Source organism: Lissotriton vulgaris, chromosome 8, assembly GCF_964263255.1.
Source record: "Lissotriton vulgaris chromosome 8, aLisVul1.2, whole genome shotgun sequence".
Lineage (NCBI taxonomy): Eukaryota > Metazoa > Chordata > Amphibia > Caudata > Salamandridae > Lissotriton > Lissotriton vulgaris.
In genome coordinates this window covers 123,509,790-123,526,078 of record NC_141696.1, presented here as the reverse complement: position 1 = coordinate 123,526,078, position 16,289 = coordinate 123,509,790, and the positions used below count along the sequence as shown (strand labels likewise).

The window sequence follows — 16,289 nt, the reverse complement described above, 5'->3', positions numbered from 1 at the left end:
GAGTTTGCATATAGTCTTTCGCAGCAGCCTCTGAAGTAAAGAAGCGACTCTGGCCCTTATTAACAATTTTTAAAGTTGCAGCTTGCAGTAAAGACTTTTAAACCTTTTGCTTGTAAAGGTACAATCAGATGCCGTAGTTTCCATCGCTTCTCAACTGTGGAATTATCAAAAATCTGTCCGAACAAAAAACTGTATACCTTTCCCAGTACTCTTCCTATCAGGCAGAGCCATATCGTATAGTACCTGTCTTGCCAAAAAATTGTTCAAAGAAACCGGTATAGCCCGTGGCTGCTGTGGGCTTGCTTGGCCCCCTCTTGGCGGTTGCTGCCCAAAAGGAAACCTATGGGCCTGTTGTATCTCGCGGCTCCAATTCCATTCTGTAACTTCTGGGAGCCCTTCCTCGAATAGTTCTGCAACAAATTTACACACATCCTGTCCCTCCAGTCCTTCCGGGACACCAAGTAAACCTAGATTATTGAGATGAAAGGCGATTTTCCAATTCGGCAATTTTATCCTGCACATCCTCTTTATGCAACTTGATTTCAGCAACATCAGCTGATTGGGACACCATCTGATCTTCCAATGATAATAGCCGTGCTTCCGCTTCTGTCATTCGATCCGTAAAATCATTGCAGGTTTTTGCCAAGCGTCGAACGGTATTTTGTAGCTTTCTGCAAGTGGTATGTGTTTTTAGATGTTCCGCTCGAGCCTCCAGCCGATGGTCGTTGATGGATCTAAAGATTTCCTCCAGCGATACTGGACTAGGCATTTGGCTCTGTTCCACTGCATCGGCACCCCCACTAGCTTGAACTGAAAGATCTAGCCTCTCCAATAACTGTGTGGCCACAGAGAGATCCCAATCAGTCGGCTCCATAGTGGTTATATTTGAATCGGCGCTGCCTCCCCTATCCTTCTTCCGAATAGTAGAAGCTTGAACAGAAGTACTCATGGAGAGAGTATTTTTGCTAAGATTACCCTCCAGCATAGTTGGGGTATTTTCCCCCTTGCCGTCTTCTGGAAGTGAGACTTCTTCCATATCTGATCCATCGGACTGTTCCGATAGCGAAAAGAATTTGCCATCCTTACTAATTGGTGGCTCTTGGGTTTCTTCTTCTTCACTGACCACGCCATCCCCATCCTCCATTGCCTCTGCAGCATTAGATCCTGCTTCAGCCTCTTTACCTGCAATCGAAATATGAAGCGCTGCAGCTACTGGTATAGATACGTCTGAAGATACCTGCTGTGAACCATCCTGCTCCCCACCATCTCCATTGCCACATCCACCAACCACTGTAGATTTAGAAGCTATGATGTTACTTTTCTGCAGCCCAATAGCCGACTGAAACATTTGAGGTATCTTTGGGTGGCCTAATGCAGCGTCTTTGCTATGGCCAGCACTCCCAGAGTCTTGAATACCCTGCATTTCTTTCTGCTTTGCAGCAAACGCTGCACGCGTGCCAACAGCTCCTTCCCCCACAGGTCTAGTTTTCCCACCACGGGCTGCCTTAGGTGGCATAGCAGATACCAGCAGGTTATATTGTTATCACTAGAGCCAAATCCAAAACAGAATGGCCGCAAGAATATTCAAAGGTCAATGGCGAGTTTTTTTATTTTTGTTTCCCCCTTGCGCAATGTATATCAAGTTTCGAATTTTCCACTAGATAAAGCCCTGCAGCTCATCAATAAGTAGCATCAACAAAAAAATCCAATCCAGCCTCTCAGCAGTCTTAATCCCAAATAGAATTTCAGGTTCGTTCCTGCATGCAATATCTCCGCGTGTGGTACCGGCACATTTACCGAAGCCGGCATGCGGTGGAATACGGTAATAAACCGCCTACGCTTCTCCCCAGTCAGTCAGCCGCTTTTCGTAAACAATATTGCCACAATGTTGCCGCTCACCTTCGTCTCTCCATCTCTCAGCGGCAACCATAACTTTTCACCGGCAACATCTCTCAGCACCGCGACTGTATCCACCGCAACCCCAGGTACTCCAAGCAGGAACCTGCGCGTTGCTGGTCGCGGCACTCCCCGCCCTCCGGCTCCGGCGTTCTAACGGTTGCACAGGTGTTTACAGGCGTTCAGCTGGCCAACTTTGCCGGTACTGGTAATTTTAATCCCGGGTTTTCACCCGCGTAACCCCCAGCCGCCACCACACTCTCTCCGACAAGAAAACGAGCAGCCTGACAGCAAAATCGTCTCGAAAAGGTGAGCCGAGTTTTCCAAGCAGAGGAGCTCCTCACACACACGTCCGCATAGCGGACGCCATCTTGCCATACTTCTCTCTCTTCTGCTGGACTTCTAGCAGTAATTTGTTTGTTGTCTAGGATTAAGGGCCTGATTATGATCATGGCGGTCTTCCCACTTACCTGCTGCAGCAGCAGTCCCAAATACTCCGTCGAGTCAATGGTCTGTCGCCCGCCATATTACTGTCACCACTGGCCCAGCAAAGGCATTTCTGACAGCGGGAAATACTTTTTCATATGTGTCGATGCAGGTGTGTACATTTTGACTAAACAAGTTTAACATGCACCCATATGCATGACATGTGCAAAAATACCTTGTATTAGTACTTTTCCATTGCTGGAGTCTGGACCATATGTATCCAGTTCAGTCAATGGGAAAAGAGTTCGAAACAGACTTACCTGGATTTCGGTGCCAACAGGGTCATTTTCTTCAGGGTCAAGTTTCTGCTATGAAGGGATGCCCTGGATGAAACGCTCCATGTCGGAGACTGAAGAGACCAGAAGAAAATGGGGGAGTTTGCACCCCATTTCCTTTGATTTCGCCAACTCGAAGCAAGTGGTCTCCCCGCCACGGTTGGCTCTGCAAAAACGGCATTTCAGAATCCAGACGAAGGGGACCTTGTCTGTACAGCCCTCTGACAGCTGCTTTTCCCCCTGCTGCCATTGAGGTGGCCGGCGAATGGCTGATTGGACTACGGCAGTCTTTTCTTCAGCAACTTTCCAACATAGTAATAAAGCGGGCGGACCGCCACCTAGGCGGGCTGGTAATCTGACGCCATTTCGGTGGCATGACCATTTCGGTCAAAATCGTAATCCGCCCCTTAATGCACTGGGAAGACCCATCTGTGGACATTTTCTCTTGATGTAGATGGGCAATAACATCCATGTACTTCCTGCACCTCACTATTGTGAAGGGTGAAATGTCTTGCCATTGGGCTTTAATCACCTCTAAATTCAGTCTGGTTATTTTGCCTAGCTGCCAAAAGCACCACTTCCTTGTTAAGACGTCTGATGGCAATTTTGTTTCACTGTTGATATGAAGAAAAGACTTAGATCTATTTTATTATCTCCTTACCATCAGGAGCATCTAGAATGTATTAAAAGTGATCTTGGACATAGCTTTCCAATTCGGAAGTGCTTATTTCGTTCCCAATGCCTCTGATTTGAACATTATTCTGGCGGTAATGATTTTTGCTATCCTACCGTTTTTCTAGTATCACCTGTTGGGGGGGGGGGGGGGGGGGTTCGGTAGCATCAACTTGTAATGACAGTTTGTAATGTTCATGCACCTTGTTGCACCTGGCTTGTTTCCAGATTATCTATCCTCATTTCAGCTTTTTCCAATAAATTATCTTGCACTGTCAATGCAAATCCATGAAAACTACAGAAGGCTCACTTGCTGTCTTTGCATTCCGATTATCAACTTTATCAGTTATCTCTAGATTGTTTATTAAAGTAGATTTCTGAGTTTCATAAGGTGTGGAGGCCATGTGGTAAGGCTATGGTAGGCAGCCTCAGGTGTGCAGCACACTGCAGTTTCTTCGACTCTTCTTCACTTTATTGGTGAGCATGAGACACGCCTGCATTGCTGGTTAGAATACTGGAATTACAGCAGTCTTCGTAGGGGCTAGCTGCAGGCTTATTTTAGAGAGGAGCCGAACAACTGCAGTCTTCAGACCAGCCTCACTCTCCCTGACGCCTCAATATATTCTGATGACTCTAGTAGGGGGCGTGGCATCGGCCCTCACCATGTTCCTCATTCCACCTACTTCTTCACACTCACTACCCAAGCAGCCGCCACCCAGGAACGGACATTCCTGTGTTATGTGGGTCCGAGTCCATCGCAGAGTGAAAGCAACACCTACAGCCCTCTCACCTGGAAATCTATGTGTAGGGTCACTGGAATTATGCGGCAGGAGGGGGGCAAATTATGCGGCAGTGTTTAGTTAATTATGCGGCAAGAAAAGGCAAATTATGTGGCATAATGCGGCACATTTTGTAATAGTATTCCTTCAATATTTTGTCATTTTTAAAGTTGGTAACACTGTATGGACTTTGGTTGCAGTACATTAGTACCATGGTAACACTCCAGTATAGCAATAAGCAACAGAAAGGTGACCAGTCCAGCTTTGCAGAGGGCCTTCCTCTGCGCAGCAACAGGTCGCTACAATGTAACTTTTTGACCATTTAAGCTAGAAACAATAGATTTTTTTTTTTAATCTGCAGGTTATGTGGCAGATGATGGATTATGTGGCAAATCTATAACTATGCGAAAATCACTGCATCCGCACAATCGCATAATTCCAGTGGCCCGGACTATACGTGTCCACCCACTTCTTTGACTATGAGGGCAGAAACTGCACAAATGAGAAAAATTCAAATGCAGTCATGATAGTTGTGGTGGTGACAGTGTGCTGCAGTGCTCACTTATCAACGTTTGGAATCAATTGTTCATGCTCCAAAGTATGACTTTGCCTGTCCATCAATCCATGGTGAATATGCTACACAATTGAAGTGACTTATAAACATGATGACCCAATATGTTGACCTGGCAAAAATAATGGTGTGCATTCCTCCGCCCACATTAGAAAAGTGCAAGAAATGGCCACTAAAGTAGCCACAGTTTTGATTTGTTTCAAAAACTGTTAACGTTTAGAGCATTAAAAGAGGTATAGACATAAAGCTGTTACTAAGTAACCGTGGCCATTTTCTTTTGCAGATTGGAAATGTGGTCCTTATTGTCTTCGTCAGTTACTTCGGAAGCAGAGTGCATAGGCCTCGCGTGATTGGTTGTGGCGCCTTGTTAGTCTGTGTTGCTGGATTTATCATGTCTCTTCCTCACTTTATGGTGGGACCATATGAATATGACCAGTCTATTGCCAGTAAGTATTTACTCTGAACAGCTATCCTTTGATTACTGTAGAATACGACCCTATACATAAATCCATTGTGCAGCTGATATAAATTTACGAGTGCTATGGCTTGTGTTGCATGATTACATTAACGTTAAGCACTCACTAAACTCATAATAACTAGTAATAGGTTTTATTTGTGTGTAATTTTGCACCAGTAAATCTGCTCGATGAGACAGGGATAGGGCAAAGCAGGTCCTGGTGACATATTTGATTTTTTCAATTATTTTATTTAGCAGATTTCTAAAGTGCATGGTCACCCCAGGTATATATGTGATTTACAATATAACAATACCAGTGACACAAGGTTTTACACAGAATTGTTAAATTATACCATAGAGGAAAAGGGGCACTTACATTCGAGGTACTGGGCCAAACACTAAGTAGAGGCAAATCATTCTGATACTGGTATTGAAGTGGTACAGGAGGATGGCGAAAGGGTGAGAAGAATGGTAGGAGACGGGGAGAGGTAGGATGGTGAGGTTGAAGGCAGGAGAGAGGGTAGGGAATGAGGCTGGGTAGGGCTAAACAAATGTAATTGACTTTGAAGGTTATTGAATATTTATTTAGGTGTGAATTTGAATACCCACAAACTTTAAAATGACAATTTTTACCCTTTATGCAGTTAGAGATGTACTGCATTCAACGGAGGCAGCAAATCCCTATTCAACCTTTCCCTTATCCCTGGATTGGTGGGTGCTTTGGGGATGTTGTTCTCCAAAGGTAAAATGTTTCCCCATAGAGAGAGAAACAAAGGGTCAAATATGCAAGTGCAGTTTTGTGAAAAAAAATGGAAAGTGTGTAAATGCACATTATTATGTTGGCATGAGTAAATGCTTACAAAGGGGGCTACTAATGGGGAGCTGTTACTGTTGCTACGTTTTCGAAAAGATAGCATTTTTACTGGAGGCTTCAACATAACTCACTGTAATGTAACTAGTATCCTAATACTTTCTAAAGTCTGGCATGTTTCCCTCGGAAACAAAGTTTATGCGTACTTGCTAAGCATGAAGAACATTTCAAGCTGATGTACTTGGCTAAAAATCAATTTCGCTGAAGATTAGATATTTCAGAGTGCAGATTGTGTGGCTGTAGAGTTGGACTGTATCATAAATTAATTCCTCCCTCACCAGGCCCTCTCACACAAAATCTTCATAAGACCAGCATTGGCAAAGCCATTGAGACTGGGGTCGTACCCAGCTTTTTGGCAATTCTCATTTTGTTTTGACACGGCTTTTGCAAAGGTTTGTTTGGAAAGCTGCAAGGCATATGTCATTTAAAAAAAAAAAACACAATGACTAAGGACAACACATTTTTGGTGTCAAAAAAGCACACGATACTACAGCGCTTCCTGTCACTAAAGGGAACTACGTTGTGTGTAGATTACTGCTGTTTTTAGGGCAGCAATCCGTTACTCATAGTAAAGTCAGCCAATTACTGACGTAGGGCCATGTGATGCCCCTTGATATGTGCTTAAGTGGGTTGGATAACAATTTGAATGGCACAACCACAGATAAATGGATGAAATGTGGCTGGAAACCCCTCTAAGTAACTGTATCATGCACATCATTTTAGTACAATCAAAAGAAGTTGGCGAACACAGACTTAAAAATCATTGTGCAGTTCGCTGCAAGCTTCTTGTATTTATGGAAAGAAAGCCAGAAATGAAGAAAGACAGAAGGAAGGAAAGAAAGCAGACAAAAAATAAGGAAAGAAAGAATGGATGAAAGAAGTATATAAGGATGGAAGGCAGGCTGAAAGAAGGAAGGACAGTAAGCAAGAAGGAAGGAATGAAAGCAGGCAAGAAGGGGGAAAAACAGAAAATAAAAAGAGGGAGACAGAAACAAATACACAAAAAAAGAAAGAAGGGAAGACAGGATAGAAGAAGGAAATAAAGAATGAAATAAAGGAGTGAAGGCAATAAAGAATGAATGAAGGAATGATTGAAAGCAGGAAAGGTAAAAAGGAAAAAAAGCACGTAGAATGAAAGCGAGAAAGAAAGGAGGCATGAAAGAAAGAAAACAAGGTAGGAGGAAAGAAGGAATGAAAGAAAAAAGCAAGAAAGGAGGGAAAAGCAGAATGAAAGATAAAATAAAGCAATAAAGATGGAATAAAAGAAGCATGAACATTAAGAAAGAAGGAAAGAGTAAATAAAAGATTGAAAAAATAAAAGGAAAGAAAGAAGGAATGGACGAATTTTTCAAAAAAGAAAGGCAGAATAGAAGGCATGAAAAAAGGGGGAATAGAAAGAAATGAAAGAAGGGATGAAAGAATGAAGGAAAAATGAAAGAAAGAAGGAAAGCGAAATTAAAGAAAAAAGGAACAATACAATGGCAAGAAAGAAGAAAGGCAAAAAAGGAAAATAAAAAATGGTTAGAAGTTCTGCAAATGAAACATGATAAATGCTGTGTTTCGTCCTCGGACATGTTTATTAAGGAACCATTGGTGAAATTGAGCCCATAATAAATGTGTTCTCAATAATTGTCTGTTTATTAATTCACAAATGTAACGTTGAAGCTTTGACAACTTAATACAGAACAGTTTCAAATGAGTGCTATCTGTTATTCTGTGAAATACCAGCAATCATATAAAGGATATTCAGAAAAGAATTTACAACAGCATCAGCAGGAGACCCAAATTGAGAACACGTGAAATATGGCCATTGCTAACACCTGGTATAAAGCGTCCTGCTGTCACATCACTCTAAACACTTTGTATACATCAAAGTAATAAATTAAAAACAAAATCAATGGCACAGAAGGGGAACTAGCTTGTGTGCGGATGTGCTCCTTGGGAAAGAGCAAACCCTCCCGTTACTCAAAGTGCATTTATCCGGTGGGTGAAGTGGGCTGACCCCCTGTCCCATGCTGTAGTGGGTGGAAGCAAAATGTGAATGACACACCAACAGACCAATGGATGAAGAAAGCTCGCTGAAAGCACCGTTTAACAAGTATATTGTAAATATATATTTTAGGAAATCAAAAGGTTTTGGCTAATGCCAGATCTAAAAATACTACACAGCAAAGGCAAAGCTGATGCAACCTAAAACATGGGATTCTAAACAGGCCACACACAACATTATATTTTCTAACTGAAAATTGGAGAGTCACATCCAAGGTAAAAGGAAAGACCATTAGTCAACTGATGACATGCTGTCTTGGTGCCAGTAAACTCAGAGTAAGCCTACTGGGGAGGCTGCATAAGCACCGGTTCCTGTGTGGTGAACTTTATTAAAGTATTACACATTGGCAGCACTGGGGTAAAAGCTTCACAATCAATCACACATTACCACTGCACCAAATGCACAGTCAGCATGCTGATATCTTGGTAAAATGTCTAGGTCATGAAATGCCCCCTAATCCTGCAAATCCAAAGTGCTGCACTCTTCCTGCCCATTGGACAAATTAACATGAGCAGGTGTACTAGTATTTCCCTGACCACAGTTAGCACTCCTGGGTGATAATGTGGAACAAGGTGTGTATCCTTTCATTGTGTAACAAATGAGAACATAACTCTATAACACTCTCAGAAAGTCCCTCTTTCAGAGTGATAACCTACATTTCTTGCTAACTGGTATTATTGGTCTTTAAACTCTGCACACTATATGACTGCTGACCAGCCCTCAGGGCATGTGCAATGGCCCAAAGAAAATGGTAAGATTGGCTAATTCCTAAATGGCATGTGTAATTTGCCATTAAGGCCATAGTATATGGATGTAGGAAATGCATGGCAAGGAAGTTTAATGTCACCGTTTGACAAAAGCACTTATTTTTGTCATCCACACGGGTAATTAGGAAAACATGGCCTAAGTCCTATATGTGCAACCTGACTGCTGCAGTGTTTACATCTGCAGACAGTTTCAAAGTTAACCCTTTATGGAAGGAGGGAACCCTATTTTAAACATTGTCAGCTTTATGTAGGCTTTGTAGCCCACTGGGTAGACTACCTATTATTTAAAATGTAACTAAAGATTTTTAGGATGGCAAATTCCTACAGTGACTAGCATCCAAAAGCGATTTTCACATTATAGGGATGTTGTTGTACACGTGGAGAGCAAATACATTGTTCCACAATTGTCCAATCACTCTGTATTTGTCAATGTTTTGCTCCCCAAGACACTTCAACCAAGAACCACTGTCTGAATACTTATGCTTACTTGAGACATTGATGCTTCATGGTATCCTAATAAACAGTTGTTCTTCAGTGGTGCGCTGTCCAGTCATTAACTCTTTCCAGATATGCGGCTTACTACGTACGATCACCTGCTTCAAATTGGTATAGAACCAGCATTTGAAACTCTTTCGTACCACAAATAGCATTACAGCTTTAACTGATTACCAGATGAAAGGATAGGAGAGCTCAGTTGAATCTACTAACAATACACAAAGACACTTCGGAAAAATCAACCTCTAGACAAGATTGACAAAATTTGTTTTGAAGTATGAATAATACAAGTTATTGCAGAAGATTTCAACAGTCTCTCTTTCCCTTGCCATATGCTCTTTCTAATGGCACATGGAGTTTTTTACTGTTATATCTAAGTTAATTACCATGATGATCATTGCGCTCAACCACCACAGCGGGGTGCAAAGTGTCTTGACGTCTCTGCTGCCCTGCCGTCTCTGCTGCCCTGCCTACTGGGATGATATAACATATGATGATACACACGTTAAATCCAAGCCTGTGAAATGAATGACACAAAGAAGCACCCATCAGTGTGATGCTACAAAGAAACCCAGTTATTGTTGCCCTATTGAATGGTGATGAATTGACCAATCTTGGAAGGATGGTTGCCATAGTGTACACTGCTGTACTTTGAACTCTTGACAGTGAGACACTGTTTGTGTTGTTGCGCCAAGCCATTTTGCTGGTTTAGTCATTTGAACATGGAGGGGTCGTGCCGCTTACTTGAGTAACTAGCCATTAGATTGGTACCTACGTTGAGTATGTTCATTAGTCTTGATGATCAATTCTCCAGTGTAACATGTATCTGAGATACTAGAACTGCTCAGAATCATTTTAAAAGCAGCACAAATCTGCAACGTTGAATAAAATGGGAGTGGTTGGTGGACCAGATGAGAGTCTGCTGAGAGTTCTGTAAATATATCGACCAAGAGCAGAAGCACCAATCAGCATGAGAGTTGGGCTGCACAGAGAAAGTGAAAGTTAAGAAGTGCAGATGACCGCATCAGAAAGCTACTCCATGAATAACACCCGTATGTCACTTGCGTAACAGAATGTGACAAGTATGATGGTTGACCATACTTTTCAGGTGTAAAATAGTGTGTAATGAATCCAAGGGAGGTAGAGGAATACACCCAAGCAGACAATATAAAGACAGTGAGACTTAAAGATCACTTGTGCTGATCCAAGATGATATTGACAATATCTGAGGCAATGACTGAAGGATCCTTACCCACAGAAATTGATGACATAAAGAGGCTGAGCCAAAGTCTATAGTTTGCATATATTATATGTTTTTAAAAAAGGTCTTGGCTTAATCAGACCTAAAGTGAATAATTCTGTATAGGGAGCTATGTTACCAAAAATTATATAACAATATTTTATTTACTGCTACTACTGTTACGAAACGTAATGTGTGTCAATGTATTTAACGTGGAAGGATGAGAAGCAGAGTTGCCTTCTCCTGAATTTTAACGCCATGACCCGGGTTTGAACCCTAAGGTCAGCAGCAAGTGTTAAATTCATTGAGCTATCTTTCTGACTGTCAAATAGGTCAGAAGGTCGTCTGGCAAAATTCAATTTACAAATTGCAGTTGCCTATAATGTATAGTTAAAAACTGGGACAGTAGAGTTTGCTAATCACAAAACTTCACAAGGGCCTTAATCTTGACATGAGCTGACAACCTAAATGTGCTGTACCAAAACATTGGCCCTAAATTGTCAATCCATTTTACGATCGGTAAGGCTCCGATTCATAAATCGGAGCCTCTCCAACCACAATTTTTTTTTTAATTTACCATCCCAATTAGTGATTCATTGGTATGTCACCAAATATTACTGAATCGCAAATTGGTTTGGGGAATGAACACTGAATCAGAATTTGGAAGGAGCAAGTTGATGGCGTCCCTTCAAAATACCAATTCCTTTAGGGATATATTAATGGTTTTCAGCCGAAATCCAGTCACAAAACATTAATATTTGACCACCTCCTCAAAGTAAGGGGTAATGGGATCTCCCTTCCCTTTTGTGAACTGCCACAAAAACGTTTTTTAAGGGCAGGCAGTGGTCCATGGTGCTTGCTCATAAAAAAAGGTTTCTGTATTTTTTTTAAAATGTATCCCATTTTCCTTTATGTAAAACAAAATGCTTTATTTAAAAGAAATCACAGACACAGTGGTCTGCTGATCCCAGAAGGCTACTGTGCCTGTCATTACAGTCAATCGTAGTGGGTCTCAATGTACGACCTACCTCATGCGTTTTAATGAGCTAGGTGGAATTGTGACACACTATGCATCGGTATTTCGAGAGCCAGCCAATTAATAGTTAGGTTTCTCAAAATGCCAATGGATTTGTTAAAAGTCACTGTGCAAGTTGTGACCACTTCAAACAAATCTGTACATTCCATTTAAGGAAGTCTAAATTGTACATTGTTTTGTGTCGCAATTTACAATACCTTAAATGGAATTTGTACACGAGGCCCCTGGACTCTAAAATACCTGCCTGCAGCAATATAGATGCCAAAATATGGACTTGCACAATATCAAGGTAAGTAGATGCGGCACTAGAATAGTGAATAAGAACTCACTATATATTCTTATCTTGGCGATATTTGGAGTCTAAATTTTGGGTCTCAGCCCTTGTCCACACTACCTTCAATAGTCAATTATGAATAAAAGCATGCTGAAGTGGAATCGGGTTTCCCTGGGCTATGTTAATGATACAGAGTATATCTCTTCTGGATAATTTTACTTCAACAATGATCTTTGGTGAATAGCTGAAAGAACATTGTAATTGGGACGATAGAAAGAGAAACCACATGCTCTGTTTCACAACAAACATACATTTCCTCCAAAAATTCAACACACAAAACATCCATGTGTGAGTGGTAATAGGTCCCTGAATAATTGTTATCCAATTTTACAGGTGTGCACAGCAACTTGACTGACATTTGTCAGCTGGATGGGAGCAGCAGGACACTGAATAATTCCAAGTGCGCCAGTCACTCCAAAAGCGGGACTACGCATGTCCTGTCCTTCCTCTTCATTGGCCAGTTTCTCCTGGGAGTGGGTGGAGTCCCTATTCAGCCGTTTGGTATTTCGTACATTGATGATTTTGCCAGCAAAAGAAACTCACCACTTTACTTAGGTAAGACGTCCATATTCCAGCTGCCCGAACTGTACCCTTGACAACCTTGCCTACCATGCCTTTGCTTTTCTCCTGTTGTTCACAGCATTAATCTTCTCCTTGTGTAGTGGCAATCCCCTCATGACTGCTCCAAGCTTTATGGAAATTTGCTTTTGACTTTCAATGTCTTCTCCAGTGACTCTTTACTATGAAACATTGAGGTATGGCTTCACAAAATCTTGTTCAGGATTGTAGAAATGCAAGGTCGAGAGTGTGCTCTCTGGTGAACAGTATCCAAATCCCTGGATGCAGGAAGAGGCCTGCAGAACCAGACCTTGAAAGGAGTATGCAAGAGCCAGGCGCGTGTGACCGCCTGCTGCAGCGTTAGTGGGACTCTTTTTCCACCTGGTGCTAAGGAACCATTTGCTAGAGCCAGGGTCCTCTATTGCTTAGTTTGAGAGACCACATTTGCCGGAGTGGGGTCTTGTACCCAACATCAGGTTATAACAACAAATATTTTTTAACTTTGTGACTATATATAGAATGTATTTAATAAAGGGGTTCCTTCAACGTCATTAAAAATGTATACCATGTCTTAAGTGCATGTTTCTAGACCTTATTCTTGGCAACTATATACAGTTATGGGTCTACATGTTCCATCTTCCTGTTATACAGAGGAAGCTTGGGCACTCATAAATGTTGTATAAATCGGGGCCATTTATAGGAGGCAAACGCATTTTACCAAACATAAGCATGAATCTTGCAAGGAATATCGTTTACTTCTTGGACAGCCTGTATTTTTTATGGGTCATTGGAAACTGTTGACAGGATTAGGTGTGTGCAAAGTTTGCGTGATTTGCTTGCGCGTAATTATGTGCATTTCCTCCAAAATACAATTATGCATAATTACGTGAAATGCAAAATCTGTCATTTTGAGCTACATGAGCTACGGTGAAATGCTTCCTCTGGTCAATTTTCGGGACAGGGACACATTTAAATTAAAGCACTGCGAACAGCAGCTGCTCGTGTTCTCTTGTTTGTGTGCATTCACAGTACGTTTTTTTTACACAGGTGACGCCTAATTATACAAAGTGTCGCGCAATAAACAGACCACGCAGTGTCAGCGTAAAAGGCCATTTTATTAGACCAGAACTGCGTAATCTGTACACAACAGTAACATCAACATAGTAATAACAACAAACCCCCACTCACACTCCCTTCTCATTCGTTTCACTCGATCCGCTCCATCACCAAGCCCTAGAAGCTCCAACCATGCCTTATTCTTGCACCTCAATCACTTGTCATCCAGCCCACTCCTTGCGTCCTGCCATTCACGCTTCTATCTGCCCTACGAACTCCCCCCCCAAGGGATGGGTGTGCCCGCTCTTGACCCCCCCTGTCCCTTCAAATCCTGCCAACCAGTGAACCCCCTGTAGGGCGGTTCACTGTCCCACCCCCCTTCCAGGTCCGCCAGTCCGCAACACACTCCCGCATTCACTCCCTGCGACACCAGATAGCCTCATTCCACAACTTGCTCACCACATCTCATCTCCATCATGTAATACGCATTGCCCAGCTGGGACAAGTGCACCCCGTCATCCCTGAATACTAAAGGCTCCTCCAGTCGTATCCCGCATTGTGCAATAACCTTAATGTCTTTGTCACCACAGTAGAGTCTCATTGCCCTATTGAGCTTCCTTCGTGCTTTGTCGATGGCCCCATGCTTCATAGCCCCTCTCCACACTTTCCTGGGGACCAACTCAGTCCAGGCAATGCAGGTCCCTGCAAGCCTCGCTTTCAAAACCTCCAGGTCCCGTTGCATGAGTTGTAAAAGTGCCAATCCGGACAGTTGCACCAGGTCATTCTCCCCCCAGATGAACGATCAACAAATCAGGACATCCCATCTGTGGGATCATCTTCGCGAGCCAGGGCAGTAGTGCCCCCCATCGCATGCCACTTTTGCCCCACCATTGTACCTCGTGCAAGTGTCCTTTCAGTCCCAGGTTACGGCCGTAAACCTGCTGCTCCGCATATTTGGATGCCCAATGCACGAAGGAGTGCCCAACAATCCAAGTCACCATCTTACCGCCCGGTCCAACCACGCAACCTACGAAGAAAAAGATGTTAGAACAAGAAAAAACTGTTCGAATCAACCAACACCCTGCCTGGGACCAACCTACTTCCTCACATACCTCTCACAACAGCGCAACTTCCATCGCCCAAGTCTCCTAATCCTATCCCAGTTCCAACCCAACCTGGCCGCCGCTGTCGCAGCCCCAATCCGGAAAGAGTGCGTCCCAAAACCAGCCTCATCCATGCCCAACCGCCTCAAAGCCTTGCGCAAAACAGCCAACAACTGGCCCGCCGTCACTCTTGCGCCAGAAGCATGACAAAAAATCTCCCCACAACGCACACTCCCCGTCCCCAGGAAAGTTCGCCATTCCAACACTTGGGCCATTCCAACACTGGGCAAACCGCCCCGCCTATCTCATTCAACCACACCCACTTGCCCCTGCCCAACTGATCAGTCTTGGAGTACCGCAGCCAAATACCCAAGCGCCCCCCATCCACACGAACCTCCTCAAACAACCTGCCAGCCCCCCTCCTCGTACCCAAAAGCTCAGACACCCGAAATGCCCCGAAAAACATCCACACCATACACAGGCGAAAAAGACCCACCTCAACCAGGTCATAACAACATTCCGGCAACACCCCAACCAGCCGGACCAACAACTCAAACGTCACCGCCTCCCTCAGCCTACCCCCCCACTCCCTCGCTCCCTGCCCCAGCCCCGCAACATTCTGCTCAGTATCACATCCTTGGTTGGGTCAAAGCCCAGGAACAAAACACAGTAGAAAGATATCCCCGCCAATTTACCAGATATCTGAGCCGCAGTCAAACCCCGATCCATGCAATCCAACACATAACCTCTCAGCCCTTGTTCCACAGCCGACTCCTCACCCACAACGCCAGTCACCGTCCAGCCCATGAAAGCACTAAATTCAGACCATGCCAAACGAGAAGTCCTCCTCGTGGTCACAGCCAGCGAACCCTCCACCAGTCCAATCATCCTCACTTCCCCCAAGGCCCAGATGCCGGCCGTCAGCTCGGTCTTACATGTATCCCCTCCCGGTGCCAGGTGTCGAAACCGCTGCCACTGCGAACGAGACAAAGCATCTGCAATGTCATTATTCGCCCCAGGGACATGCTTAGCCCGAAACACCACATTCAACCGCTGACACGCCAACATGAACCTCCGCAACACCCGCAACACTCTAAGGTCCCTCGCCCTCTGATGATTCACCAGCTCCACCACCGTCATATTGCCTACGTGGAAGAGCACAGACCTGTTTCGAAATTCCTCCCCCCACACCACCAGCGCCACCAGTAAAGGGAAGAACTCCAGGAAGGCAATGCTCCTGCCCTGTTTGATCCAGGAGGCCGGCCAGCTCTCCGCACACCACCTGCCATCCCAGAAGACACCAAACCCTGCTGACCCAGCCGCGTCAGAGTAAATTTGGCATTTTCAGACCGCCCTCTCCTCGTCAAATTCCAAAGACACACCGTTGAAGTCCTGCAAGAAAGTAATCCACGTCCTCAAGTCCGTCCTCACACCCATGGAAATCCTGACCCTGTGATGTGAAAGCACTGCCCCCGACATGGCCATGCAGAGCTGCCTGCAGAACGTCCGCCCTGCCCGCACTACCCTACACGCAAAGTTAAGGAAACCCAGAAGTTTCTGCACTGCCCGCAAAGGAATCCGCCGTTCCCCCACAGCCCACTCCAGACATGCCAGGATCTCCGTTACTTTGGCCGCAGGAAGGC

The 16,289-nt window shown here is 44.0% G+C and overlaps 1 protein-coding gene across 1 annotated transcript in view; it reads left to right on the top strand.

The window, feature by feature from the left end:
• LOC147693578 (solute carrier organic anion transporter family member 2B1-like) overlaps positions 1-16,289 on the top strand; it is a 435,047-nt gene that overhangs the window by 201,698 nt on the left and 217,060 nt on the right. Inside the window, exons 4-5 of the mRNA XM_086933810.1 lie at positions 4,963-5,125; positions 12,263-12,484. Of these exons, the coding sequence (XP_086789936.1) occupies positions 4,963-5,125; positions 12,263-12,484 (385 nt within the window). The remainder of the gene's footprint in view (positions 1-4,962; positions 5,126-12,262; positions 12,485-16,289) is intronic.